Source organism: Schistocerca cancellata, chromosome 6, assembly GCF_023864275.1.
Source record: "Schistocerca cancellata isolate TAMUIC-IGC-003103 chromosome 6, iqSchCanc2.1, whole genome shotgun sequence".
Taxonomy (NCBI): domain Eukaryota; kingdom Metazoa; phylum Arthropoda; class Insecta; order Orthoptera; family Acrididae; genus Schistocerca; species Schistocerca cancellata.
The window spans coordinates 292,718,436-292,746,413 of record NC_064631.1 but is presented as its reverse complement, the minus strand read 5'-3'; the positions used below and the strand labels follow the sequence as shown (position 1 = coordinate 292,746,413).

General features: G+C 40.6%; 1 protein-coding gene across 5 annotated transcripts in view; it reads left to right on the top strand.

Moving 5' to 3' along the window:
* Positions 1 to 27,978, top strand: part of LOC126088553 (uncharacterized) — a 525,775-nt gene that overhangs the window by 481,107 nt on the left and 16,690 nt on the right. For all 5 annotated transcript variants that reach the window (XM_049906736.1, XM_049906735.1, XM_049906738.1 and 2 more), the window contains 4 exons: positions 4,142 to 4,228; positions 9,031 to 9,195; positions 9,704 to 9,886; positions 18,466 to 18,678. In XM_049906736.1, coding sequence (XP_049762693.1) covers positions 4,142 to 4,228; positions 9,031 to 9,195; positions 9,704 to 9,886; positions 18,466 to 18,678 — 648 coding nt within the window. The remainder of the gene's footprint in view (positions 1 to 4,141; positions 4,229 to 9,030; positions 9,196 to 9,703; positions 9,887 to 18,465; positions 18,679 to 27,978) is intronic.

The following is a 27,978-nucleotide window of genomic DNA, read 5'->3' as shown; positions in this document are numbered from 1 at the left end:
ACTTTTAATTTCACCGAAGATTATTTTGACTTTCCTGTATGCTGAGTCAGTCTTTCTGACAATGATTTCTTCTTTGGTTTCTTCACATTTTTCATGGCGCCATTTTGTTGTAGCTGCCTGCTCTTCCTATTTATTCCTTCGTGACTTGTTTTTCCTTATTCCTGAATTTCTTCAAACATTTTTGTACTTCCTTCTTTCATCAATCAACTGAAGTATATCTTCTGTTACCCATGATGTTTTCACAGTTACCTTCTTCGTACATATGTTTTTCTTTCCAACATCTGTGATAGCCTTTTTTAAAGGTGTCCATTTCTTTTCAACTGCACTGCCTGCTGAGCTATTGCTGTATCTATATCCTTAGAGAACTTTAAGCATATCTCATCATTCCTTTGTACTTCTGTATCTCACTTCTTCCTGAATAATCTCTTAAATTTTAGCCTACTCCTCACCACTACTACATTGTGATCTGAATCTATATCTGCTCCTGAATACGCCTTACAATCCTGTATCTGATTTCGGAATCTCTGCCCAACCATGATGTAATCTAACTGAAATCTTCCCATATCTCCCAGCACTTTCCAAGTATTCCTTCTCCTCTTGTGAAATTTGAACAGAGTATTCACTGTTACAGCTGAAATTTATTACAGAACTCAGTCTTTCTCCCCTCTCATTTCTTTTCCCAAGCCCAAATTCTCCTGTAAATCTTTCTTCTATATATTCCCCTAAAACTGCATTCCAGTCCCCCATGATTATTAGATTTTCATCTCCCTTTGCATACTGTATTACTCTTTCAATATCCTCTTATTTCTCTCTCTCTCTTCATCTTCAGCTCACAACATCAGCATTTATACCTGAACTATCATTGTCAATTTTGGTTTGCTGTTGATTCTGATGAGAAGAACCCTACCACTGAACTGTTCACGGTAACTCTTTCTCTACCCTAAGTTCCTAGTAATAATGAATCCTATTCTCGTTACACCATTTTCTGCTGCTGTTGATATTACCCTATACTCATCGGACCAGAAATCCTTGTCTCCTTTCTGTTTCACTTCACTGACACCTACTATTTCGAGACTGAGCCTTTGTGTTATCCTTTTCAAATTTTCGAACTTCCCTACCATGCTCAAGCTTCCCACACCCTGACCTGTAGATCATTATCCTTTTGTTGGTCATTCAGTCTTTTTCCCATTGACACCTCCCCTTTGGCAGTCCCCTCCTGGAGATCCAAATGGGGGACTATTCCAGAATCTTTTTACCAGTGGAGAGATCGTCATGACTGTTTTGCAGTTAAAGGCCACATGGCCTGTGGATACATGTTAGATGTCCTTAATGCATTGGTTCCCATTGCCTTCTGCATCCTTATGCTGTTGATCATTGCTGATTCTTCTGCCTTTAGGGGCAATTCCCAACCCAAGGACAAGAGTGTTCTCTGAACCTCTGTCTACTCCTTCACCATCTTTGACAAGGCCGTCGGCACATAAAACATTAATTTCTTTCTAACACACAGATTGTACCAAAAGATAGATGAACATACGACCTTTTGGTCGTTAATATATTTTATGCTATCAGACCAAGACACTGCTGTATTAGATTGTGTTGTTTATTAAAATATGCCTATTTCGACCTGCTTGTCATCTTCATGTTATCTCCAGAAAGTATATAATTTGGCACAATATTTCAGATTTTGAAGTAGATAATTTAGCAAATTGTAGAATTAGTGTTTGCTGCATACAACAGGTGGTCTTGAAATGTATATGAAATCGACGACTGAGAGATAGTTGCTGTCACATTACTGTATAAGTAGTAATAACCATATAGCATTGCTGGCTCACTTGTCAATAGAGCTGTCAAGTAACATCATTATGAAATATGAGGGTGGTTTTAAAAGTTCTCGGAATCACCCCAAGAGGTCAGTGCTAGTGCAACGAGTTGTTCACATGATATTCATTGAACTGTTGCCTGTAAACATGTGCCACGTCAGTGTTCTTGGAAGAGAGCTATTGTGGTGGTGTGGCTCTGTTGTTGTTCCCATGTAGTGATTTGCGAAGATGCAAAAAATCGAGATTTGAGTAGCGATTAAGTACTTCGTAAAGAAAGGTATGAAAGCACAGGACATTAATGCGGATTTCCAGAATACACAGGGGGACTCCGCTCCTTCATATTCAACTGTTGCCAAGTGGACAAATGAATTTAAATTTGGTCGGGAGAGCTTAAATGATGATCTGTGCAGTGGTCGGTGAAGATGTATCACTACTCCAGAAATTATAGCAAAAGTGCACAAATTGGTCATGGAGGATCGCCAATTGAAAGTGCCTGAAATTGCTCACGTTTGCCAGATGTCATCTGAAAGGGTATATCACATTTTAACTGAAGAAATAGAAATGAAAAAATTATCTGCAAGATGGGTGCCGTGACTCTTTATGTGATGTGATGCACTCATGTGCCGTCACCATGGTAGAATTACACGAACTAAGGTATGAATTGTTGCTACACGCACCTTATTCACCTGATGTGGCTCCATCAGACTTTCATCTCTTTCCGAAACTGAAAGTTTTTCTTGGTGGATGAAGATTTACTTCAAACAAAGAATTGATAGCTGGAGTTGACAACTATTTTGCAGGCCTGGAGGAAACTTGTTTTTGAGATGGGTCCAAGGCACTGGAACATCGTTGGACCAAGTGCATTAAACTACAAGGAGACTTCTTTGAAAAATAAAAAAGTACTTTTTTTTTTCCTCTCTGTTCCGTTCTGAGAACTCTTCAAACCACCCTCGTAAACTTTCGTAATTTGACAACTTCACAAATAACTGCTCCAGCAAAAGTTTACAGCTACTATAGCCTCACTAGCATCAAAGGAACAAACTTCGTAGTGTGAGAATACCTGAGATGTCGATGTCATATGGATTTCAAGAGCACCTTATGTACATAGGAAACAATAATTCTATAATACATTAAATTATTTACTTCAATGTTTGAAATGTTGTACCAAACTATATACTTTCCACAGATAACTCGAAGATGGATGTCGCACCAAAATAGGCCTTTTGTAATGAACAATACAGTAGAACACAGCAGTATATTGATCTCATAGCACAATATATAATGTCCTTATAAGACCTAAGCAATGCAATGGGCCAGATGAGTACAAAAAAGTCTGACCACTTGTGTTGAATTTGTAAATTGGAACAAAGTTACCGAGAAAGGTGGTCCAATGGTTAGCACACTGGACTCCCGTACAGAAGGCCGATGGTTCAAATACCCATCTGGCTATTATGATTTAGGTTTTCCATGATTTTCCTAAACCACTTACAGAAAATGTCAGGACGGCTCCCTTGAAAGGCCACAGCCAATTTCCTTCCCCATATTTCTGCAATCAGAGTTTGTGCTCCATCTCTGATGATCTTCCTATCTTTCTTTGAACAAAGTAGTCACATTTTCACCTAAAAGTATGAAAAGCTGTAAAATTTGGGAATAGTGATAAGATGTCCATAAAATATTCATATTTCAGTTAATTTAGATTAATTACAGATTATTCGCTAGAAATATGACACAGCCAGCTTTGATAATTTCTCATATTCAAAAAATTTCTGAAGCACCCAAAATACAGGAGCTGATAATGGTCTGAATTTTGTAGAATAAGCTAAAACTCAATTTCATTAAATTATAGTTGGTTGATAGGTCTGGTGTCAGTATAGCAGATAGGATTAGAGTTACCCACTTCACATTACAACAATGGAAATTCCTAGAGAGAATAACACACAAAATATACAAAAGGCAACCACTTAGTATTTACACTAGCGTTCGAGCTCTTGTTCTTTTTCTAGTAAAAATACGCGCATTCTCTGTCACACACCCAGACACTCACATCCTTGGTTATGGATGAGAATGTTTCGTTGTCTTGTGTGGTTGTGTGTAAGAATGTAAATGTGTGTGTCCTTTTACTAGAGAAAGAGCAAGAGCTCAAAAGCTAGTTGAATACTGAATTGTGTTGAGTGTTTCTATGCGCTGTACATCGGCCCACATTGTATTAACTAACAGAAGCTAGAATGTTTTAGTTCTTTTATGCTCATAATTTTTAGTTTTATTATGAGTGCTGTCACTTCTGATTGTGTTGGTATAAAGTGGCATGTGTGTTTTAATAGGCTCCTGAGGGGGAGACTCAGCCCAGCACTGAAGTGGATTTGTTCATCTCAACAGAGAAGATAATGGTGCTAAACACTGATCTCAAGGTACAATGCATTATTTTATATGACAGTACCTTACAACTAAGTAACATTGAAATCCAGGGACAAGACTTTTGCAAATTCGCATACTATGTAGCAGAAGCTGTTTATCATAAATTTCGCTCGTGAGTGTGTGTGTGTGGTGAAAAGGGGGGGGGGGGGGCAGTGCATGTTTTCTGATGCTCTGAAGATCCACTTACGTTCTCAGTTGTTTGCTGTCTGAGTTATCGGCCGTCTTGGCAAACGACTTGATAGCTGTTGACCATGTTTTACTTTTCCTCCATTTCTCTGTGGCGTATTTTATGGATCTTTCTCAAAGTTCCTGTTTTTAGCTGTCTTTCCGTCTGTCAATTGAGTTTAATGTGTAGTCATTTTTAACTCCTCTCTCTCTCTCTCTCTCTCTCTCTCTCTCTCTCTCTCTCTCTCTCTCTCTCTCTCCAGACACTCCGGGATGATGAAGGCATTGAAACAGAGGATGACACGCGTAAAGCTGAAATACTAAACACCTTTTTCCAAAGCTGTTTCACAGAGGAAGACTGCACTGCAGTTCCTTCTCTAAATCCTCGCACAAACGAAAAAATGGCTGACATCGAAATAAGTGTCCAAGGAATAGAAAAGCAACTGGAATCACTCAACAGAGGAAAGTCCACTGGACCTGACGGGATACCAATTCGATTCTACACAGAGTATGCGAAAGAACTTGCCCCCCTTCTAACAGCCGTGTACCGCAAGTCTCTAGAGGAACGGAAGGTTCCAAATGATTGGAAAAGAGCACAGGTAGTCCCAGTCTTCAAGAAGGGTCGTCGAGCAGTTGCGCAAAACTATAGACCTATATCTCTGACGTCGATCTGTTGTAGAATTTTAGAACATGTTTTTTGATCGAGTATCATTTTGTTTTTGGAAACCCAGAATCTACTATGTAGGAATCAACATGGGTTCCGGAAACAGCGATCGTGTGAGACCCAACTCGCTTTATTTGTTCATGAGACCCAGAAAATATTAGATACAGGCTCCCAGGTAGATGCTATTTTTCTTGACTTCTGGAAGGCGTTCGATACAGTTCTGCACTGTCGCCTGATAAACAGAGTAAGAGCCTACGGAATATCAGACCAGCTGTGTGGCTGGATTGAAGAGTTTTTAGCAAACAGAACACAGCATGTTGTTATCAATGGAGAGACGTCTACAGACGTTAAAGTAACCTCTGGCATGCCACAGGGGAGTGTTATGGGACCATTGCTTTTCACAATATATATAAATGACCTAGTAGATAGTGTCTGAAGTTCCATGCGGCTTTTCGCAGATGATGCTGTAGTATACAGAGAAGTTGCAGCATTAGAAAATTGTATTGAAATGCAGGAAGATCTGCAGCGGATAGGCACTTGGTGCAGGGAGTGGCAACTGACCCTTAACATAGACAAATGTAATGTATTGCGAATACATAGAAAGAAGGATCCTTTTTGTATGATTATATGATAGCGGAACAAACACTGGTAGCAGTTACTTCTGTAAAATATCTGGGAGTATGCGTGCGGAACGATTTGAAGTGGAATGATCATATAAAATTAATTGTTGGTAAGGCGGGTACCAGGTTGAGATTCATTGGGAGAGTCCTTAGAAAATGTAGTCCATCAACAAAGGAGGTGGCTTACAAAACACTCGTTCGACCTATACTTGAGTATTGCTCATCAGTGTGGGATCCGTACCAGATCGGGTTGACAGAGGAGATAGAGAAGATCCAAAGAAGAGCGGCGCGTTTCGTCACAGGGCTATTTGGTAACCGTGATAGCGTTACGGAGATGTTTAGCAAACTCAAGTGGCAGACTCTGCAAGAGAGGCGCTCTGCATCGTGGTGTAGCTTGCTCGTCAGGTTTTGAGAGGATGCGTTGCTGGATGAGGTATCGAATATATTGCTTCCCCCTACTTATACCTCCCGAGGAGATCACGAATGTAAAATTAGAGAGATTAGAGCGCGCACGGAGGCTTTCAGACAGTCGTTCTTCCCGCGAACCATACGCGACTGGAACAAGAAGGGGAGGTAATGACAGTGGCATGTAAAGTGCCCTCCGCCACACACCGTTGGGTGGCTTGTGGAGTATAAATGTAGATGTAGATGTAGATGTATGTTCTACAGTTCTCACATGAGTGCATATGATGTGTATGACCATAGATGTTTTTGCATCCTGAAAACAAAAACAAAACAATCATTTCCAAAGTGTCTGAATGTTGCTCAGTTCCTCTTGTTTTTTGCATGTAGTGGATTGTTTGCAAATACACATACAGATACATTTTAAACTGTGTAATTTGGCTGCTTACAGTATTTAATCTTTGTCATCTTTTTTAGTGTGTGGAGTTGTCATTCATGAATAACAGTGGAAATAGGTGTGTAAAGGTAGATCACTTAAATATAAATAAAGAGGATTGTGCTTGAATTTGTACAAAAGATGTGTTTTTGTCACAAGAAATTATTTCCCTTTTCCCTTTGTTATATAAACACCCCTTGCTGTGTGTCCATTTGCTAAATCTATATTAAAGTTCTGTGAAACAATACACCAGATTCCATAGCTTTTCAATCCACAGTTGGAAGTTATCCACACTGTGAAATTCATCAAAACATTTTTGAATAATAATTTACCCTTTGAGCAAATCTTACACTGTCCAGCAAAATTATGTTCATATATAATTTTCTAAGATATTAAAACTGTGCACCATACCAGAACATAAATTACTGGTCCCTGTGTTTTGCAGATGAGGTTCGTGCAGTGTTATGGAGGCACACCTCACTGTTTTCAATTTGCTGGTATCTTTTCTCCTACTTTCCAAACTTGACAGAAGCTCCTTGTTTTCTCATAAAATTTTTATCTGTCAAAACGATTCAGTTTACCCGTTTCGTTCTAAATGCCTAGAAAGCATCCTGCTTCCTTCTAAGTGCCTAGACAGTATCCTGCATCAATTGACCGGTTAATTCCTCTAGTTAAAAGGTACTATAGTGTGTTAGAAACTATTTTTGTTATTGTAGGCTGGCCGCTGTGGCCGAGCGGTTCTAGGCGCTTCAGTCCAGAACTGCGTGCGCTGCTGCTATGCTCGCAGGTTCGAATCCTGCCTCAGACATGGATGTATGTGATGTTCTTAGGTTAGTTAGGTTTATGTAGTTCTAAGTCTAGAGGACTGATGACCACAGATGTTAAGTCCCATAGTGCTTAGAGCCAGTCTTGTTATTGGAATGGGTAATGCAGTACATGCTTGTGTTAAAGAATTTTAAGATTTTTCTATTATTTCTACATCTGGCACCATGGTTTTATTCAGGCTAAGAAAAGAACTAATTATTCTAACTAGGAACACAAGTAAACACACAGCCATGAAAGAGAGAAAATTCATTGGGTCACAGAATGACATAATCAGGAATACAGTGAAAGTAGTTTACATGTCTTGAACACATTTAACAGTTGAGGGCCTGGAAGCCCGTGCATGCTCGTCTAAAGATGCAATCCACGTCCAAGTCGCTATTGTAGTGCTGTGAGCACATGGCGAACCTGATGATGGTAGTCAGTAACCGAGCTGCCCCTGGCAGCTGCCTCGAGGTTCATCGTTCGAATGTTGGTACACACTGCACTTGCCATAATGGCCCAATATTCATGCGCTTTGGGTGGTAGGTGTGGTAACCAGCAAATTACTACACTAATACTGCTGGAAGCCATGATCGTTTGTGTACTCTTGTATGTGTGTGCTGGTAGTGCTAAAAATTCCGTATCCAGAGAAGATAAGTACTGGTCAACAACTCTGCCTCATAATTTTATAGTTTTTTAAAGTGAATTTTCTTTATGATAAACAGCTTAGATTTCTGGCTGCACAACAACATACACAGTATAATAGTCAGTAAAATTAGGACTTTACTTATGTTAATGAGTTATACTGGCGTTTCAGCAGCTGCAACTAATTGTCATAATTACTTGTTTATTTCATATCGTTATTAAGTATTGTGTTGATTAACGTAAGATTGTTACTAAATGTTTTAATGACATAAAACTGTAGAAATGCATTAAATATTTGATAATCCAACCTATATTGCATTCATCTGTATTATGCAGCAGTATTGATCTTGCTGTAATGCCAAATAATTTTCATTTCTACAAAAAAATTCATTTTAGACTTAATACATATTCCTACCCTGAAAGAGTTATTTGCGGCAATTCTTCACACACTTATGCAGTTCTTCACACACTTATGCAATTCTTCACACACTTATGCAATTCTTCACACACTTATGCAATTCTTCACACACTTATGCAATTCTTCACACACTTATGCAATTCTTCACACACTTATGCAATTCTTCACACACTTATGCAATTCTTCACACACTTATGCAATTCTTCACACACTTATGCAATTCTTCACACACTTATACTGATGACAGTATGACCATCACAGGACACAATATGAAGGTTGGGGAGAGTTGGAAGGGGCAGAAGTGGGATGTTGAGCATTGCTGCAACAATATTTATATATTCAGTTTCCCATCCTTCTATTTCTCTATTTTATAATAAAAATGTAATAGAGTTAGTTGTGTGTTATGTATCATATTAGTTTCATAAGTGTGTAATGTGCTGTGGTATTCAGATTATTGATAGTTTCTTCTAAATTTAGGATGATGTTAATGTATATTACAGTTTATGTATGTATGTTTCCTGGACTTCACACCAACCTGTGTACAAATTTATCCTACTATGCTACAAAGTATTTTGTACCTCTGTGTGCCCTTACTTTCTCATTCTCTTGTTGCTTATAATACTTGAAAAATTGTGTTACAGGAAATCATGATGGACCATGCACTGCGCACCATATCTTACATAGCAGATATTGGTGATTTGGTGGTGCTAATGGCAAGACGACGCTTCGTGCCACACGAAGTGGATGAACCACCGAAGATAAACCGAACTCCCAAAATGATTTGTCATGTCTTTGAGAGTGAAGAGGTTAGTACATTTTGTGCAAAGTGAAGTTCCCTAACTGATTAAAAAAATTAAATGGAGAGCATTGTGTACAAATAACTGTAAAACTGATGAGCATTTATCGTAATAACAAAGTGCAAATCACACTAATGAGACTTGGTGGGAATAATTAGAAATGGAGTGACTGCTTGAAAACTGATTTTCCTGAATGCACTCAGTAATCCACTGAAGCTATGATTTGTGAGCAACATTACAAGTGTATTGGATTATGGCAGAGAGGCTCTCTTATTTTACATAGTGCTAGGTGAAAAACGGAAGAAAGTGTAAACTGAGAACAGAAACTATAGTCCTAAAGAATAGAGTTCTTCTCAGAACATATTGTACATAACAGTAAACAAGAATGACGGGAAATGTTTTAGTATTATTAAATATCGTAACTCAAGCATTAAAATCACAGTACCCTGCATGCAAAAATCATTTAGTATAAATATTGATGTCAGAATTGTTATTACAGATTTATTATTTTCATTAGGCCCAGTTTATTGCACAGTCAATTGGACAAGCTTTTCAAGTGGCATATATGGAGTTTCTTAAGGCAAATGGCATAGAAGATCATAGCTTTGTGAAAGAAATGGATTACCAGGAGGTGCTCAATTCTCAGGAGATATTTGGTGATGAGCTACAGATGTTTGCAAAGAAAGAGATGCAGAAAGAGGTAAAAGAAAAATAATTGTTGTGGTTATATGGTATAAAATGTAGATGGACCTACAGTTTTTATTTTGTGTGTGTGTGTGTGTGTGTGTGTGTGTGTGTGAATTTTTGAAGAATTAATACTTTTTATTCACACTGCAGAATTGCCCTTTAAATCAATGTATGTGAATCAGCACTTGGCTAAGAAAAACTACACAAAGTACAGCCTCATACAGAGAAGGAACTACGACACAAAAATTCCAAAGAAAATGGAAACACATGTCATAAAGAACAGCTGTCAGTTAAAACTAAAAGCAATCCATAGTAATGCCACTAGTCTTTGCATTAGAACAAAATTTTGTAAGCTGATGACTAGTAAAATGCACCATCAGAATGGTAATGAAAATTCTTTCTTTCTTTGTTATGCCATCTTAAGGGGGCTTCATTTAAGCTTTATATTTGGTTTGACAATTTGACTTCTTTCCCAAAATCTCTTCATGATTCACTTACATAATTTTGTTCTGTTGTTCTGATCATTTCTTACCAGTATACTTTTTAGCTTTTTAGTGTTCCAATAGCTAGACAATTTATTGAGATTTTCTTTCTGATGTTCATATCGTGTAAATTTGCTCTAGTTTCCCCTAAGCAGTTGATACCACCTCTTTTGAATTAATAATGTTGGTGAATTTGTTGGTATCTATCCTATAAATATAGTCATAGAATTTCAGTTGTCACTTGCACAATATGTTTGCGAACTTATCTATTAGCGTATAGAAATCAGATGTTTTAATGTTGCAGTATTACTCTGCGTATTACGAGGTATGTCCACGAAGTAAGTTCCATTTGGTTATTTAAAACAAATACGTACAGATACAGAAAAAATATTTATTGTACAAAAAATCCAAAATTTTGTAGGCACTTGTCATAGCGTGGCAAAAGTTTTTGTGTGCCTTCTTCATAGAAGGTTGCCGCCTGTGTATTTAACCATGTGGTAACATGTTCTTACAGCTCGTCATCATTGTTGAAGTGTTGACCAGCAAGAACAGATTTTAGGTGTAAGAAAAGATGAAAGTCACGCGAAGTGAGGTCTGGGCTGAACGGAGGCTGATCAAATGCGTCCCAGTGAAATTCCTGTAAGAGTTGTTTGGTCACGTTCACTGTGTGAGGTCAGGTATTATTGTGGAAAACAACACCACCTTTTGACAGTAATCCTCGGCGCTTGTTATGTATTGCGTGGCGCAATTTCTTGATGGTTTCGCAGTAACCATGTCCATTGATTATTTGGCCTCGTGGTAAGAAATCAATCATCAAAATGCCTTTTCTGTCCCAAAAACTGGTACACATGACTTTTCGAGATGTCAAGATTTGCTTAGGCTTAACCTTCATTGGGGATGAAGTGTGTGTCCATTTCATTGATTGACGTTTTGTTTCAGGGGTGTCGTATGTTACCCAAGTTTTATCCCCCGTGACTATCCGAGAAAGAAAACAATTGCCTTCTTCATTGTGGTGTGTCAAAAACTGAAGTGAAGTGCACTGCCCATCCGTTGTTTTTTGTGTTGTTCAGTAAGAATTTTGGGTACCCAACATGAGCAAAGTTTTTGAAATTTCAGTTTTTCAGTAACAATTTCATGAATTAGTGATTGTGAGATTTGTGGAACTGCCATAGCAAGAGCACAAAGTTTAAACTTATGATTGTGCTTAATCTTCTCTTCAATTGTGTGAACCAGTTCATCAGTAACCACAGATAATCGTCCACTTCCTTCTTCATTGTGCTCTTGATCATGTCCTTCATTGAACAGTATGACCCATCTTCTAACCATTTAATTACTCGTAGCATTTCGTCCGTAAACCTCGCAGATTTGCCAATGAATTTCCTTTGGTTTAATTTTCTTTGCATATAGAAAACAAATCACAGATCTGATTTCACATGCGGTGGGATTTTCAATTATGGCTGATATTATAAAGAAGCACTACAAACCACACATCGACAACAGCGATCTGAAAATGGTGTACATGTCTTCTCCTCGAGTCAGAGTAACTGCGGCGCATCCTCAGAACTGCAATCGTAGTGCTGCCGCGGATAGAAATAGAAACATAACTTACTTTGTGGAAGACCCTCATATTATTATTACACTCCTGGAAATTGAAATAAGAACACCGTGAATTCATTGTCCCAGGAAGGGGAAACTTTATTGACACATTCCTGGGGTCAGATACATCACATGATCACACTGACAGAACCACAGGCACATAGACACAGGCAACAGAGCATGCACAATGTCGGCACTAGTACAGTGTATATCTACCTTTCGCAGCAATGCAGGCTGCTATTCTCCCATGGAGATGATCGTAGAGATGCTGGATGTAGTCCTGTGGAACGGCTTGCCATGCCATTTCCACCTGGCGCCTCAGTTGGACCAGCGTTCGTGCTGGACGTGCAGACCGCGTGAGACGACGCTTCATCCAGTCCCAAACATGCTCAATGGGGGACAGATCCGGAGATCTTGCTGGCCAGGGTAGTTGACTTACACCTTCTAGAGCATGTTGGGTGGCACGGGATACATGCGGACGTGCATTGTCCTGTTGGAACAGCAAGTTCCCTTGCCGGTCTAGGAATGGTAGAACGATGGGTTCGATGACGGTTTGGATGTACCGTGCACTATTCAGTGTCCCCTCGACGATCACCAGTGGTGTACGGCCAGTGTAGGAGATCGCTCCCCACACCATGATGCCGGGTGTTGGCCCTGTGTGCCTCGGTCGTATGCAGTCCTGATTGTGGCGCTCACCTGCACGGCGCCAAACACGCATACGACCATCATTGGCACCAAGGCAGAAGCGACTCTCATCGCTGAAGACGACACGTCTCCATTCGTCCCTCCATTCACGCCTGTCGCGACACCAATGGAGGCGGGCTGCACGATGTTGGGGCGTGAGCGGAAGACGACCTAACGGTGTGCGGGACCGTAGCCCAGCTTCATGGAGACGATTGCGAATTGTCCTCGCCGATACCCCAGGAGCAACAGTGTCCCTAATTTGCTGGGAAGTGGCGGTGCGGTCCCCTACGGCACTGCGTAGGATCCTACGGTCTTGGCGTGCATCCGTGCGTCGCTGCGGTCCGGTCCCAGGTCGACGGGCACGTGCACCTTCCGCCGACCACTGGCGACAACATCGATGTACTGTGGAGACCTCACACCCCACGTGTTGAGCAATTCGGCGGTACGTCCACCCGGCCTCCCGCATGCCCACTATACGCCCTCGCTCAAAGTCCGTCAACTGCACATACGGTTCACGTCCACGCTGTCGCGGCATGCTACCAGTGTTAAAGACTGCGATGGAGCTCTGTATGCCACGGCAAACTGGCTGACACTGACGGCGGCGGTGCACAAATGCTGCGCAGCTAGCGCCATTCGACGGCCAACACCGCGGTTCCTGGTGTGTCCGCTGTGCCGTGCGTGTGATCATTGCTTGTACAGCCCTCTCGCAGTGTCTGGAGCAAGTATGGTGGGTCTGACACACCGGTGTCAATGTGTTCTTTTTTCCATTTCCAGGAGTGTATTATTCTTTCTTTTCTTCTTTTCTCAGACGTTATGTCTGGTCAAAAATGGAAAGTGACGCGGACTTTGATCAAGCGTGACTTCCTTTTAACTGTACAGTATATGTTATATTGCATTTAGGAACTTTCGGGTGATTGAACATGTATCAATAATTACGGATTTCTGTAGTTGTATATATAAGTTTAGATGTAGCTGTATTGCGTTGGTGTACTGGTGGATATTGTGTGGTATGACTCCTGTAGTTGATAGTATAATTGGTACAATGTCAACTTTATCCTGATGCCACATGTCCTTGACTTCCTCAGGCAGTTGGATGTATTTTTCAATTTTTTCTCCTGTTTTCTTCTGTATATTTGTTGTATTGGGTATGGATATTTCGATTAGTTGTGTTAATTTCTTCTTTTTATTGGTGAGTATGCTGTCAGGTTTGTTATGTGGTGTTGTTTTATCTGTTATAATGGTTCTGTTCCAGTATAATTGGTATTCATCATTCTCCAGTACATTTTGTGGTGCATACTTGTATGTGGGAACGTGTTGTTTTATAAGTTTATGTTGTAAGGCAAGCTGTTGATGTATTATTTTTGCTACATTGTCATGTCTTCTGTGGTATTCTGTATTTGCTATTATTGTACATCCGCTTGTGATGTGATCTACTGTTTCTATTTGTTGTTTGCAAAGTCTACATTTATCTGTTGTGGTATTGGGATCTTTAATAATATGCTTGCTGTAATATCTGGTATTATTATTATTATTATTATTGTTGTTGTTGTTGTTGTTGTTGTTGTTGTTGTTGTTACTTTTTTCCTATAGTTGTTCCAAGTGATTCTGGATGCTGTTTAAAGTTTGATAGGTCTTTCTAAGTTTCCACTGTTTTCATCCCGTATATGAAGGAGGGTACCAGTAAAATTGTCTCATACTCCATCTTTAGTAGAAATTTCCTGCTGCTTTCGTGCAAATTTTCCTCGTAATGGGTTTGCTTGTGACATATCCATAGCCCTGTATTATTTGCTACTAATATTTTTGTTTCTGTGGCAGATTTAGTTTTGTTCTTTAATTTTTGCCATGCCTGCAATATCATCAACGAAAAACTAAGCATTTTATATTGATTTTGGGGCCAGAATTGCCATTGTTAATGCCTTTCAAATCTTTTCCCATTCTCTTACAACTTCAAATTGTGGACAAATACTTATGTGAAAATGCATTCTTGATACCATTGTAATCAACAAATCAGCATGTTTATATTCAATGTAGCTTAAAAGTTAAAATTTCATATCAAAATTGTTTACTAGTGCACTGAGTGACCATGTATGTGGTGGGAATAATGCTACGTATGGAATGTCTGGAGGTGGAAAGTGCAGTGTAGTTTCATGATAGGATCAAAGGTGGTGTGTCATTCTGGATAACAACTTATAATTAGTTGTGAATTTTTAATCTGCATGTGAGAATATTACAGATCAACTTCCATGTGATCAGACCTGTAATTATTATTTGCTTGGCCCCCAATTAAGCTATCTCACTTTCACCACCTGTTGTGTAGAGTCAGTCCAGCAGTGATCCGACATGTCTATAATTTAGTTACAGCTTAGGCAGCTGCAGATAAGCAGTGTCAGGTACATGTTGAACCAGAAAAGGATTTGATGAGATGAACATCAGCATCTGAGTTATATATTTGTAAAGTAAGAACCTGCTTCAGTTGTAATGAGAATTTATTTATTAAACAATGAAAAATCTGGGATGGAATAATGACAATCATTACTTTGGAAACTTAAGCTTGCTTACTCCCATTTGTAAGCAAGCTACGAACAGCCAGCAAACCAAGTCATTGCGTCCAGCAAGGGGCTCAGCCTCCTTGCTGGCCTCGATCACTTGCTCAGCAGGCTGCTTGTAGCTCCCTTAGACTTGCAAGCATGTAAGCTGAACTTTACATTTTGACTGGCCTAACTGCCCTACATATAGGATTGTTTTCAATTAATTGTCAGCACCTGAGGATTGATAATGCTCTGAAACTGGTTGTGCAGTTAATAAATTTTCATTACAATTGAAGCAGATGTTGCTTTACAAATAATGGAGTAGTAGCATATGGTCACCTCTTGACAGTCGGAAAGCCACATCATGTCATTGTGAACATTGTTCCTCCAAACTCTTGGCAAGATCCCAGGCTGTTGGTTTTATTACAGGCTGTAGAATATTTTTGCCTCAGATCGTCACATCATAAACTGTATATTTTGTAGAGTTTTAGCAGTGTCTACTCATGAGAAACGCTCTTCTTGTGAAAAATACCAACATTAACTGTGGAGTGCTTGGAGAAATTTCAGTCAGTAACAAATCACTGAATAGGAGAGGTATTGAACCGTGAATGGGCAATTAAACAAGACTTAAAACTTCGTTGGTTTTTGTACGAATTCGGTTTCAAGCTAGATGTAATGCATGCGCACATGGCTACAGCAGGGGGAGTTGGGGGAGGGTGGCTGACAGCTTTGTGGAATATGGGGGAAAGAGAAAGCAGGTGCACGAGCTAAGAACATGACATGAACACCAGCACCTGGCAAATTCGTGAAGCACACAACAGTGGTACAGAGGAGGGAAGGGGAGATGGGGCAAGAGGGTGTGAGTTCTGGGTGAGTGAACTTAGGCTCTTGGGATGATGTGGAGGTGGGTGTGGGGTAGGAGGCTAGAAGAGGTTGAAGCCAGGAGGATTATGGGAGGGAAGGATGTGTAGGAGGTGCAACTAGCATTTACGTAGTTCACAGGAGCTGCTGGTATTAGGGGAGGGTAAGAGGCGGGGGTGAAGGATCTAGATTGAATGGATTGTGAAGCAGCCGTTGATATTGAACATTTTGTTTTCAGCAGCATTTTACACTACTGGATGGTCAGCTCTGTTCTTGTCTACAGTTTGGCAGTGGCCATTCATTCAGATATGTATGTGGTACACCACAATCACTGCAAATGTGACGTCCTGGTGCTGTGTATTTACCCAGCACACTGTGGACACACAGTGTGTGTGTAAGAGTGTGTGTGTGTGTGTGTGTGCGTGTGTGTGTGTGTGTGTGTGTGTGTGTGTGTGTGTGTGTGTTGCATTCTTAATTATAAATTATTTACAAACTCTTTACGTATATGGTTTAGTATGTGAAAACATTTGCTGTTGGAGCAAGACCATCTAAGCACTCTTACAGATAATGTGAGGGAGTGAAGAGGGGGGGGGGGCATTTATCAAAAGCAAATGTTATTACTGTCCCTTCCAAAGTTTTGGGGTTGCTAGTCTAATTGCTGTCAGTCCTGACTAACTCAGAGTTTCTCATAGTGACATGCTTTAATGAAGTCTTCTTGGTTTTCAAGCAGTGTCATTTCAAATAAAACACTTGAGCTCTCAATGACTCTCTCTGCCTCCATTGTCAAGAATAAAAACTGCTGACTGCTTGGGCTGGCGCAGTTTCCAGTTTATATTGGCACAATTCCAGCATTTTGCATCTATCAGATAGGACAGAAGCTACACATGAGCGGGAGGAGTTAGGCAGCTGTGGACCACTGCGAGATCGAGTGACATCAGGTGGCACTGGGAATCTGCACAACATTTGGAATTGTTGCTCCCACCAACTTACAAGCATCAAGCATCCGTCTTTGCTTTCATTTGATGCCCAAAGCCCTCCCTAACACCCCACTATGTATGTACCCCCTGTCTCTGTTTACAACCCTATACGCAAGGTAGTGGTTCTAAACACAGTAGTTCACAGAGCATAGATTATTTTGGTTAGTGGCAACCTAGTCTGAAGTGCAGCATTTGAGACGGATATTCACAGGGAATGATTATAGCAAGGGAGACATTTTAAATGCTTTCAAGTGTCACTTATGAAGGAAACCGTATAAGTTGGCTGGTTTTCTGCCATACTGTGAGGGAATGAGCAGCAAGCTAGGATGTGTGCTACAGAGAAATGGACTGAGACTAGTGTTCCAGCCTGCCCCCTAGATACAAAATATGCTGCGCCCTGTTAAAGACGACTTAGTATTTGTGTGCCCAGTGTGTATGGTGTCCTTTGCAAATGCAGCAGCATCTAGATAGGTCAAACTATTTGTACAGTTATGGAGTGTTGTACCAAGTAAACAAAGGCAACTTGAGTAGTCGGCAATAGCTAAGCATGGCCTGAAAAATGGACACAAAATACAATTTGAAAATATTAGAGTCTTGGTTCATGCATCCGAGATTAAAATAAGCAGCAACAATTTTAACAAAGTGGGGAAGTAGGCATTGAATATTGAAAGAAAGCAAAGAGGGATGCTCGACATTTATAGGGAGGCAAATTTGGCACTGGCCCCTCGTGCCACCTGACATCAGTCGGTCCCATGGCAGCCTGGAGCTGCTGGGAGCTGCCCAACTTGCCTTCCGTGCGTAGGTCATTTCGGCCCTCTCTGAGTGGTGCAGTTGCTACAATTGTGACAATGTGAATGAAAATCAGTGTCGGCCTGGGCAGGCATTGGTTTTTACTCCTTATGATGATGGTGAATACAGCCATTGAATGCTAGACTTTTATTCAAATTAGTGCGACTTGAAAACCAAGATGATTTCATTTATTCAGTCTTGATGAAGGTAGGATTGGTGGTTGGATGGGGTGACGTGTAAAGCATAACTCTGCAACACATGGATCAATTTTAGCCAAACTTGGTACATATGGTTTACTATCCATGAAAGCATACTGCAGGGATAAAACAGTTCTGATACTCCCGTTTATTTATTAATTCACTTGGAGTGGAAGTTAGAAATACTATATATATTAAAGTTTTTCTTTATGTTAATATTACAGTGAAATTTTAAATTATTTCATTTTACAGTTTGTATACTGTATTTGTACTTTTAAAAATATGTAAATAAACTTTTTTTTTTTTTACATAGCAGAGACTTTCTTTCATTTTGCTATTTAAGATTGAGATAAATAAGTAACTGGCCAAACAACTGTGTTTCTGTTGGTATTCAGTCTACACAACTTTATATCCTAAGAACTGATTTTTTTCATAATTTTGTAGATAATTGTTAAAAGGAATAGTACTGAATGTGCAGGTGGTGGTACCTAAAGCAAAAGGTGAGATATTGGGGGTCGTGATAGTGGAGTCAGGCTGGGGATCAATGCTGCCAACAGTTGTGATTGCCAACCTTGCACCTGCGGGAGCTGCTGCGCGTTGTGGGCAGCTCAATATTGGTGACCAGATCATCGCAATCAATGGTGTCAGTCTTGTTGGACTACCTCTTTCAACATGCCAGACATACATAAAGGTTAGTGGTTGTGTTATGGTTACATTCCACTAATAAGACAATATATCAGCAAAACAAACACACACACACACACACACACACACACACACACACACACACACATACACACACACACACACACAATATAAGGAATGTGTTTAATTTTTTTAAGGAAATTAATAATTAAATGTCTCATGTATTAGAATACACAACCAGCTATAATTACATTATCTTCTTTGGCAAAGTCTTTTTGCAAAGACTCTAAATCACATGCGACATCATGGAGTTCTGCTCTAGGTTTAAAAATAATAGCAACCTGTTATTCAGTACCAGAAATGTGCTACTACATTCCCCTCAAGTGACAACTGTCTAACAGAAAGAATTTCTTGGCCATTTACCCTAGACTTGCATCCTTACATTGAGAGTCTTCAGTGTACTGAAGTTTAAAGATTTGCAGAATCTGCTAAATCTTTCGCCATGGTTGGCAGTTATATTTCCAGTTCAGTAATTTTACCTGTTAATGCTGCAACTATTAATAATAGTTGAGCAGTAGCCCTTAATCAATTCAGTTAGTTCAATTTCAAAACCAAGTTTTCAACCACCCCCCTCCCCACCCCACCCAAGTAAATTGCATCACAACATCCCCCAATACGAGCTTGCAGCCAGTATTTGCAGTGTTATTTCTCATTTCTTAATGCCTGTTTTCACACTATTACTAGCAGCACTCAGAACGTTTTAACAGTACAGTAGTGATTATTGTTCAGTAATGATTATGCAAATTCATTGTGTGCTTATTTTGCATAAAATGTTTGGTTAAAAATATTTTTTTTTACAAAATATGATATTCAGTATTTGGTTAAAAGTATTTCTTTGGTGAAGTATAATATTCTGCTAATTTGTGATTGAGTATTTCAGTAAGTAACGTCATCAGATAAATTTATGCAAGTGAAGATAACAATTTCATGATTTGATTCCTTCTACAGAGATTGAGAGGCAAGTCTGTGTTCATTGAACATGCATAACCAAAATTTGGTGACATAAATTAATAATCATTAGAATTTGGAGAACATTAGCTAACTGAATATCATCACCTATTTATAATTTAAACAATTTAAGTAATGCACACCAGGAAGGATCTTGGGAGGCACTATTGTTACGTGTTCCATATTGAATTGTTTTTTGGAGTGACCTCTCATGACAGTGATTTGAGCTGCAAGCTACCACGCCGCCCAGCCCGCCCTCCTGCAGCGTGCCTTTTCCCACATTTTGCAATGTAACATCCCTATAAGGTGCCCTCTGCCATGCAACATTGGTTCGAGGTGCCCCCTGCCACACAATGTTGGTGCAAAACACCCTCTCCCATGCGGTATTCGTGCAAAGTGCTGGGGTAAAAAAAGCAACTTGTTTTAAAATTAGCTCCTCCCCCTTCCCCTCACCACCCCTTCATCTCCCCTCTGTCTTTACAAAGTAAAAGATCTTGTAGTAACACTGTTCACGTTACGTCGCACTTCACTTAGCGTAGACCGGGACTGTGTCCTAGGCATGCCCGATGTTGACTGACTGCGCTCAGCCTGTCCTGCCGGAGTTGTTGTTGTTGTTCTTGTTGTTACGCCGGCAGAGGGCGCGTCCGAATTCTCGCGTGCCCTCTGGTGGACGGGACTCTACTTGCGGCAACTACCGTCCATGACGCGCCGTGCCAATGTGCGCCTCCCGCGATCTTTCTGGTGGCTACTACAGATCTGTAAGACAGATATTTAGTAATAGAACCCTTTTGTAGATCTGACAAGACAGTAAAGTCTAAAAAGTCATTAAAAGCAGCAAAGTTCATGCAATACTGAGCATTAGTCTTTGCAAAAGCTTAAACATTTATTGTATGAAAGAGAGAATCATTCAGACTGTTTTATCCACGATGAAGCCTCTCTCATGTTAATGCTGCAGGTATTTGTCAGTAGTGGCATACAAATTGTGTATCAGTTGTCTTGAAGGCACTAGTTTCCTGTGGGTAACGAAGTAAACTTTGGAGTATCTTGCCATTCAAACCACAATAACAGCAAAAAAAATCCCAAATTTAATGTATGTAATCAGCTCTTCTGGCAAATGTTCGAATAACGTAAGCAGATTAATATTTTTGTAGTGGTTTCGTGTTGTTGTTGTTGTTGTTGTTGTTGGTTGCAGTACCGTGTGCATCAGCTTCTTCTTTCTATTATTATACTTCACTTATTCCATTTCCATGAAGATGCCACCTCATAGCTCGATCAACAGAACACAATATTTTCTACTAATACTGTGTGTAAATTTACCATGTAATTTGTAATGCTGTTATTGTTCCCTTCAGTCTGAAGACTGATTTGATGCAGCCTTGACACTGCTCCAGCCTGTGCAAGCCCTATCGTCTCTGAATAACAGGACCATTTGAACCCGATTACTGTATTCAAGTCTTGGTCTCCCTTTACAACATTTACCCTTACACTTCTCTCCATTACCAGACTGATGATTCCTTCATGCCTCGGAATGTGTCCTATCAAGCAATCCCTTCCTTTAGTCAAGTTATAATCTGTAGCATTCTTCTGTAGCACCACATTTCAAAAGTTTGTATATTCCTTCCCTGAACTGTTTATCATCCACATTACACTTCTATAGAATACTGCACTCCAGACAAATGCTTCCATAAAGACTTCCACATAGTCCTCATTTTTAGAAATGTTGTTATTGTTAGTGACATAAACATGCATAGTCCATAAGGCACCATACGGCGTATGGCAGAGGGTACCCTGTCATTTGCTTTCCTGTTCCACTCGAAAATAGAGCAACGGAGAAACAACTGTCTACATGCCTTCAAATGAGCCTTAATTTCTCCTGTCTTCAGTCATTCCCTTGGCAGCAGTAGAATCAATCTGCAGTCTGCTTCAAATGCCAGTTCTCTAAATTATTTCAATATTGTTCCTCGAAAAAAATGTAGTCTTCCTTCCAGGGACTCGGATTTCAGTTCTCAAATCATCTCTGTAATACATGCATGTTTGAGCCTTCTGGTAACAGATCTAGCAGCCCTTTTCTGGACTGAATCTATCTCTTCCTTTAATCTGACCTGGTACGGATTTAAAGTACTTGAGTGGTCCCCAAAAATTGGTCATTTCAGTTCTATGGTTGGTTTCCTTCACAGATGAATCACACTTTCCTAAAATTCTCACAATAAATCAATGCCGATCATTTACCTTCCCTGCCATAGTTCTCTCTTGCTCGTTCCATTTCTTATTGCTTTGCAATATTATGCCTAGATGTTTAATCGACACAACTGTGTCAAGCAGCATACCACTAACTCTGTGTTCAAATGTTATGGATTTACTTTTCCTACAATCTGTATTAACTTAATTTTTTCTGCAATTGGAGCTAGGTGCCATTCACCACACCAAGTAGAAATTTTGTCTAAGTATCTTCTGTCCTCTTATAGGGACTCAACTATGACATCTTTCTGTATGCCACAGTGTCATCAGCAAATGGCTGCAGATTGCTGCTCACCCTGTCCACCAGCTCATTTATATATGTAGAAAATAATAGTGGTCCAGTCACACTTCCCTGGGGCACTTCAGATGATACCCTCATCTCTGATGAACATGTGCCATCAAGGGCAACATACTGGATTCTGTTATTTAAGAAGTCTTTGAGGTATTCACATATCTGGGAACCTCATCTGTATGCTTGTACCTCTGTTAACAGGCTGCAGTGAGCAACATGTCAAATGCTCTTCAGAAATCTAGGGATATGGAATCTTCCAGTTGCCTTTCATCCAGGTTTGCAGGATATCATGTGAGAAAAGGACAAACTGAGTTTCACACAGGTGATGATTTCCACAGACTGTGCTGATTCATGGACAAAAGATTTTCAGTCTCAATAAAAATTTATTAAATTCAAATAGAGAATATATTCAAGAATTCCACAACGAACCACTGTTAAGATATTGAACTGTAATTTTGCTCGTCCATTCTTTTATCCTTGTGTACAGGAGTCAGCTGCGCTTTTTTCCATGTGCTTGGAACTTTGTGCTGGGTGAGATATTCGCTATAGCCAATGTGCTTTTTATAACCCCTTTCTTCACCCATTATCAGTTATTTTTCAGATCAAGTAGCAAAATTTGTCTTGTATTTTTATTGTCTCATATCCTAACCTAATTCCTTGAGCATCACCTTATTTCATTTGACTTTATTCCATTATCCACGTTTTACTTATGTTGATGTTTCATCTGTCCAGGAAACTATCCGTTCCTTTCAACTTGTTCTTCCAAGTCCATTGCTATACCTGACAGAATTACAATGTCATTGGCAAATGTCAATGCTTTAATTTCTTCTCTCCAAAATTTCCCTTGGTTTCCTTTACTGGTAGCTTAGTGTAAAAACTGAAGAACATTGGGGTCAAAGAGTACAGGGTGTCCCACAAAGGCAGAACTTAAAGTGGAACAAAAATAATTAAAACTACAAACTTTTAAGTCATATAGATGGTCAAGAAATTGCTGATGTTTCACTGTTGAAGATCTTCAAAATGTTCTCCATCAGCAACAATACAGTGTCTGCCACACTGTGGAATAGATCTACACATGTTACGGTTGCCATTGGACTGGATTCAGATGCAGATGCAATTACCTCTCTCATGTCATCCAGTGTAGATGGCTTTGTGACATAGATGGTGTCCTTCAGAGCAACCCATAGACAGAAGTATAAGGGTCTTGGCTTGGGAGATCTGAGTGGAAACTCAAAAATTCCTCATTGGCCTATTCACCATTCAGCAAATGTTCCATCCAAGAATTGCAGCACGTCACAATGGTAATGTGACGGTCCACTGTCTCAGTAAAAAAATAACCGTCCTCTCGGCACAATTGGTGAATAGTTGGTATAATTCTTGCAACATGATAAGGCAGTCTACATCTGTCACTGTTCATTCAAAGAAGAATGGCCCTACAAGCTGTTTGCAGACATACCGCACCACAATAACCGAGGAAGATCAGCAGCTTATTCTTTTGTAATGTGGGGATTATCTCTTGCCCACTACACAGCTGTGGTGATTGATGGTTCCGGTCAGTTGAAATGTCACCTCATCAGACCAAACAATAGCATTAGTCAGCTGTTCGTCACAAATAAATTCACAAGATTAGAGGTATTCGTATGGATCATCCCCATTCATCATGTGAAGCAACCTTGGGAACATATGGGTTCCACATTGCATGCCTTAAAACGCAGGTGAACACTTGATTTGTTTACACCTGATTCATGTGCAGCTTTGAAAGCTGGCACCTAGCTCCAATTACCACTGCATCTACCCCTCCTTCTTCCTGCTACACTGTTCCTTCTTCAGATCACACATATTTCCTTCCTTCTTAAATTTGTTGTGTAATTTCGTTACGGTTACAAGTGTTTGTTATGGTTACAAGTGATGATAGTGCAGTATCAAGCTCTGCCCACCATTGTCTCAGCACTTCTTTCATGTTTTCACATGTCCAATAACACTTTAAAATCCACTTTCTTTGTTTCAAGGACAAGTTTCCAGCCATTTTGTTGTTTATGTATAGTTAGTGGTGTTGTGGACTGACAAGACGGCCAGTCCACAGTGACGGGTAACCGAAAGGCACGCATTTACACACGCCGGCTGGCGTTATGTCTGAAACAGGATACGTAATGAATGCTATAAGAAAAGTACGTAGCTGCTTGAATACTTAACTTTAATCCATCATTTGTATACAGCATTCTTGATGATACAAGTGAGACTCTCTCTAGAAATGGTTAATGGCGCCTTGCTAGGTCGTAGCCATGGACTTAGCTGAAGGCTATTCTAACTATCTCTCGGCAACTGAGAGAAAGGCTTCGTCAGTGTAGTCGCTAGCAAAGTCGTCCGTACAACTGGGACAAGTCCTAGTACGTCTCTCTAGACCTGCCGTGTGACATGTACTAATGGACCGCGGCCGATTTAAAGCTACCACCTAGCAAGTGTGGTGTCTGGCGGTGACACCACAAGTGGCAACTGAAAATAAACGAAAGAAAAACAAATCAGTGGCTACACTTACTAATCAGGAGGGTGTCATATAATCACAATTGAATCAGCTTATCATTAATACTTCCTCACTTACTAAAGTTAAAACAGTGTAAACACCTCTGTGGGACACCCTGTATGTTTGTAAAATTGTCTAGTAACGTATAAGAATATTGTTGTAGTATTCACGCTGAAGACTGGTTTCATGCACCTCTCCATGCTTGTTTATCCTGCCTCTACATCTCAGCATTAACACACCAACCTACTGTACCTCATTTGAAACTGCTTGCTGTTATGAAGCCTACAGTTTCAACCTCCCGCCCCCACTTCCCTCCGTTGCCAAATTAATGATTGCTTGGTGCCTCATGTTGGGTTCTGTCAACCTGCCGCTTCTTTAGTCAAAATATACCATATATTTCATTTCTGCCTAATTTGATCCAGTACCCCTTTATTAGTCTCATGGCCAGTCCATCAAATCTTCATTATTCCTCTGTAAGACCACATATGACAACATCTGTTCTGTTCTTGTCTGTACTGCTTATCATCCTCATGTCACTTCCATTTAATTATATACTTGGAAACAAATACTTTCAGTAAAGATGACCTGACACTTGAATTTAAATTCAAATGTTAATAATTGTGAATTGCTTAGGAATAAAGGAGACGACTCACTGAAAGGCAGAAGCGTGTCATCAGTATGTGCACAAACAAGACACAGAGCTTGGCTAGCTTTCGGAATGTACTTACTTTTTAAAGCGTGTGCGTGTAGCCCCCCCCCTCCCCCCCACAACACACACTGGTGAGGGAGTGGGGGGGTGGGGGGGGTGGTGTCAGACCAGGAAGGTTATGGGAGCAAAGCATGTGCTCTAGGCATAGCTCCCATCTCCGCAGCTCAGAAAAAGCTGGTGGTGGTGGAGAGGATCCAGATGGCATGGGTTGTGAAGCAGCCATTGAAATCTCAAGTTTTGCTCTGCTGCATGTTGTGTCACTGGGTGGTTCACCTTGTTTTTGGCAACAGTTTGCCGGTGGCCATTCATTCTAGGTGACAGCTGGTAGGTCATCATACCAATGTAAAAAACACTTAGCAACAGTTGCAGCAGAGCTGGTATATGACATGACTGCTTTCACAGGTGGCCTGGCCTCTACAATTGTGTAGGATTAGCCTGTGACGGGTAATGGGTGGGTGGATTGGGCAAAGCTTGCATCTGGATCTTATACAGGGGTATTATCCCTGTGGCAAGGGATTGGGGGAGGGAGTGGCATAGGGATGGACAAGGATGTTGTGGAGATTGGGCGAGTGGTGGAACACCACTTTAGGAGGGGATTGGAAGTATCTTCGGTAGGATATTCCCCTTTTCAGGGCATGTTGATTGATAATCAATGCTTTGACAAGGGATGTGGTTCAGTTGTTCTAGTCTGGGATGGTGGTAGATGTGACCAGCGAGGGGGGGGGGGGGGATGCGCTTCTTTGTGGTTGGTTCTTGGGATTGATGCGAGGATCAAGTTTGTGTGTGTGTGTGTGTGTGTGTGTGTGTGTGTGTGTGTGTGAGGATATGGCATGGGAGACCTGTTTGTGAATTAGGTCTGCAGGGTATTGCCTGTCTGCGAAGGCCTTTGTGAGCCCTTCAGTGTACTGGGCGTGGCAGTTCTCATTGCTGCAGATGTGTCTACCATCGGTGGCCAAGCTGTACGGGAGGGGAATTTTTTTTTTTATGTGGGAGGGGTGTGAGCTATCAAAGTGCAGGTATTATTGGTGATTGGTGGGTTTGATGTGGACCAAGGTGTGGATGGAGCCATCTGAGAGGAGGTGGTCAACATGTAAGAAGGTGGCACAGTGGGTGGAGGAGGACCAGGTGAAGTGGATGGGAGAGAATGTGTTTAGGTTGTGGAGGAATGAGGATAAGGTGTTCTGGCCTTGGGCTTAGATTATAAAGACATCAATAAACTTGAACCAGACTAGGGGTTTGGAGTTATGGGAAACTAGGAATGCCCATGAAGAGATTGGTATAGGATGGTGCCACGTGGGTGTCCATGGCTGTGCTGCAAATTTGTTTGTATACCTTCCCTTCAAAGGTGAAGTATTTACAGGTTAGTAGGTAGTTTGTTACATGTACGAGAAATGAAGTGATGGGTTTGGAATCTGCAGGGCATTGGGAGAGATAGTGTTCAAACATGGCAAGGCCATGGGCATGGGGGATGGTGGTTTATAAGGAGGTTGCATCAACAGTGATGAGTAGGGATCCTGGAGGTAAGGATGTGGGGATGGTGGAGAGCCAGTGCAGGAAGTGGTTGATATCTTTAATGTGGGAGGCTAGGGATTGGACAATTTGTTGGAGATGTTGATCAACAAGGGCCGAGATTCGTTCAGTGGGGGCACTGTAACCAGCCACAGTGGTGCACCCAGGATTGTTAGGTTTGTGGATTTTGGGGAGCATGTAGAAAGTGGGTGTGGGGACAGATGTTGGGGTGAGTAGGGAGATGGATTGAGGGGAGAAGTTCTGGGAAGGGCCAGAGGATTTCAGCAGGGATTGGAGGTAATGGACTTACAGGTTGGTGGAGGCCCTCTGCTGAGGCTGCCAGGTAGCCACCGCAGTTCTCCACAGCAATGGAGGAGCCTTTGTATGCTGGAAGGATCATCAGATCAGGATCCATTTTTAGGTTGTGTAGGGTAGTTCTTTCTTCTGCTGAAAGGTTATTGTTCTTAGGGAGGCACCTGGGGAAGGACAGTGAGGCCAGGTTGGAAGTAGGAATTCCTGGTATGTGACCAGGGAATGATTAGTTGGGAGTATGGGAGGGTCACAGTTGGATGGTGGTATGAATCGGGACAGGCAGGGCTCGTTTTTGGGATTGGCCTGGCTTGGCGTTGATTGGAGGGGTTGGTGGCAAAGAAGTGTTTCCACTGTAGAGTGTGGGGGGAGGAGAATAGGTATGTCACAAGTCCAACAATTCAAATTCAATTCAAATGTTAACATATTCCTGTTTTTTTGGAAAAGCTTTTCTTACCTGCACTAGTATGAATTTTATATCTTCTTTAATTCTGCAATTACTTCACAGATAGTGTAGCACTTCTGCTTCCTTAAGTATCTTATTTCCTAATTAATCCCTTCACAATTGCCTGATTTAATTTTTCATTCAATTACCTTTGTTTTACATTTATTGATGTCCATCTTATGACCTGTTTTTAAGTTTCATTTGCTGTCTGACAGAATAACAATCTAATCCACAAACCTTAAAGTTATTGTTTCATCTTTAGGCAATAATGTTAATATCTTCAGTGCTTCTATTTAAGTTTTGTTCATTGTTCAT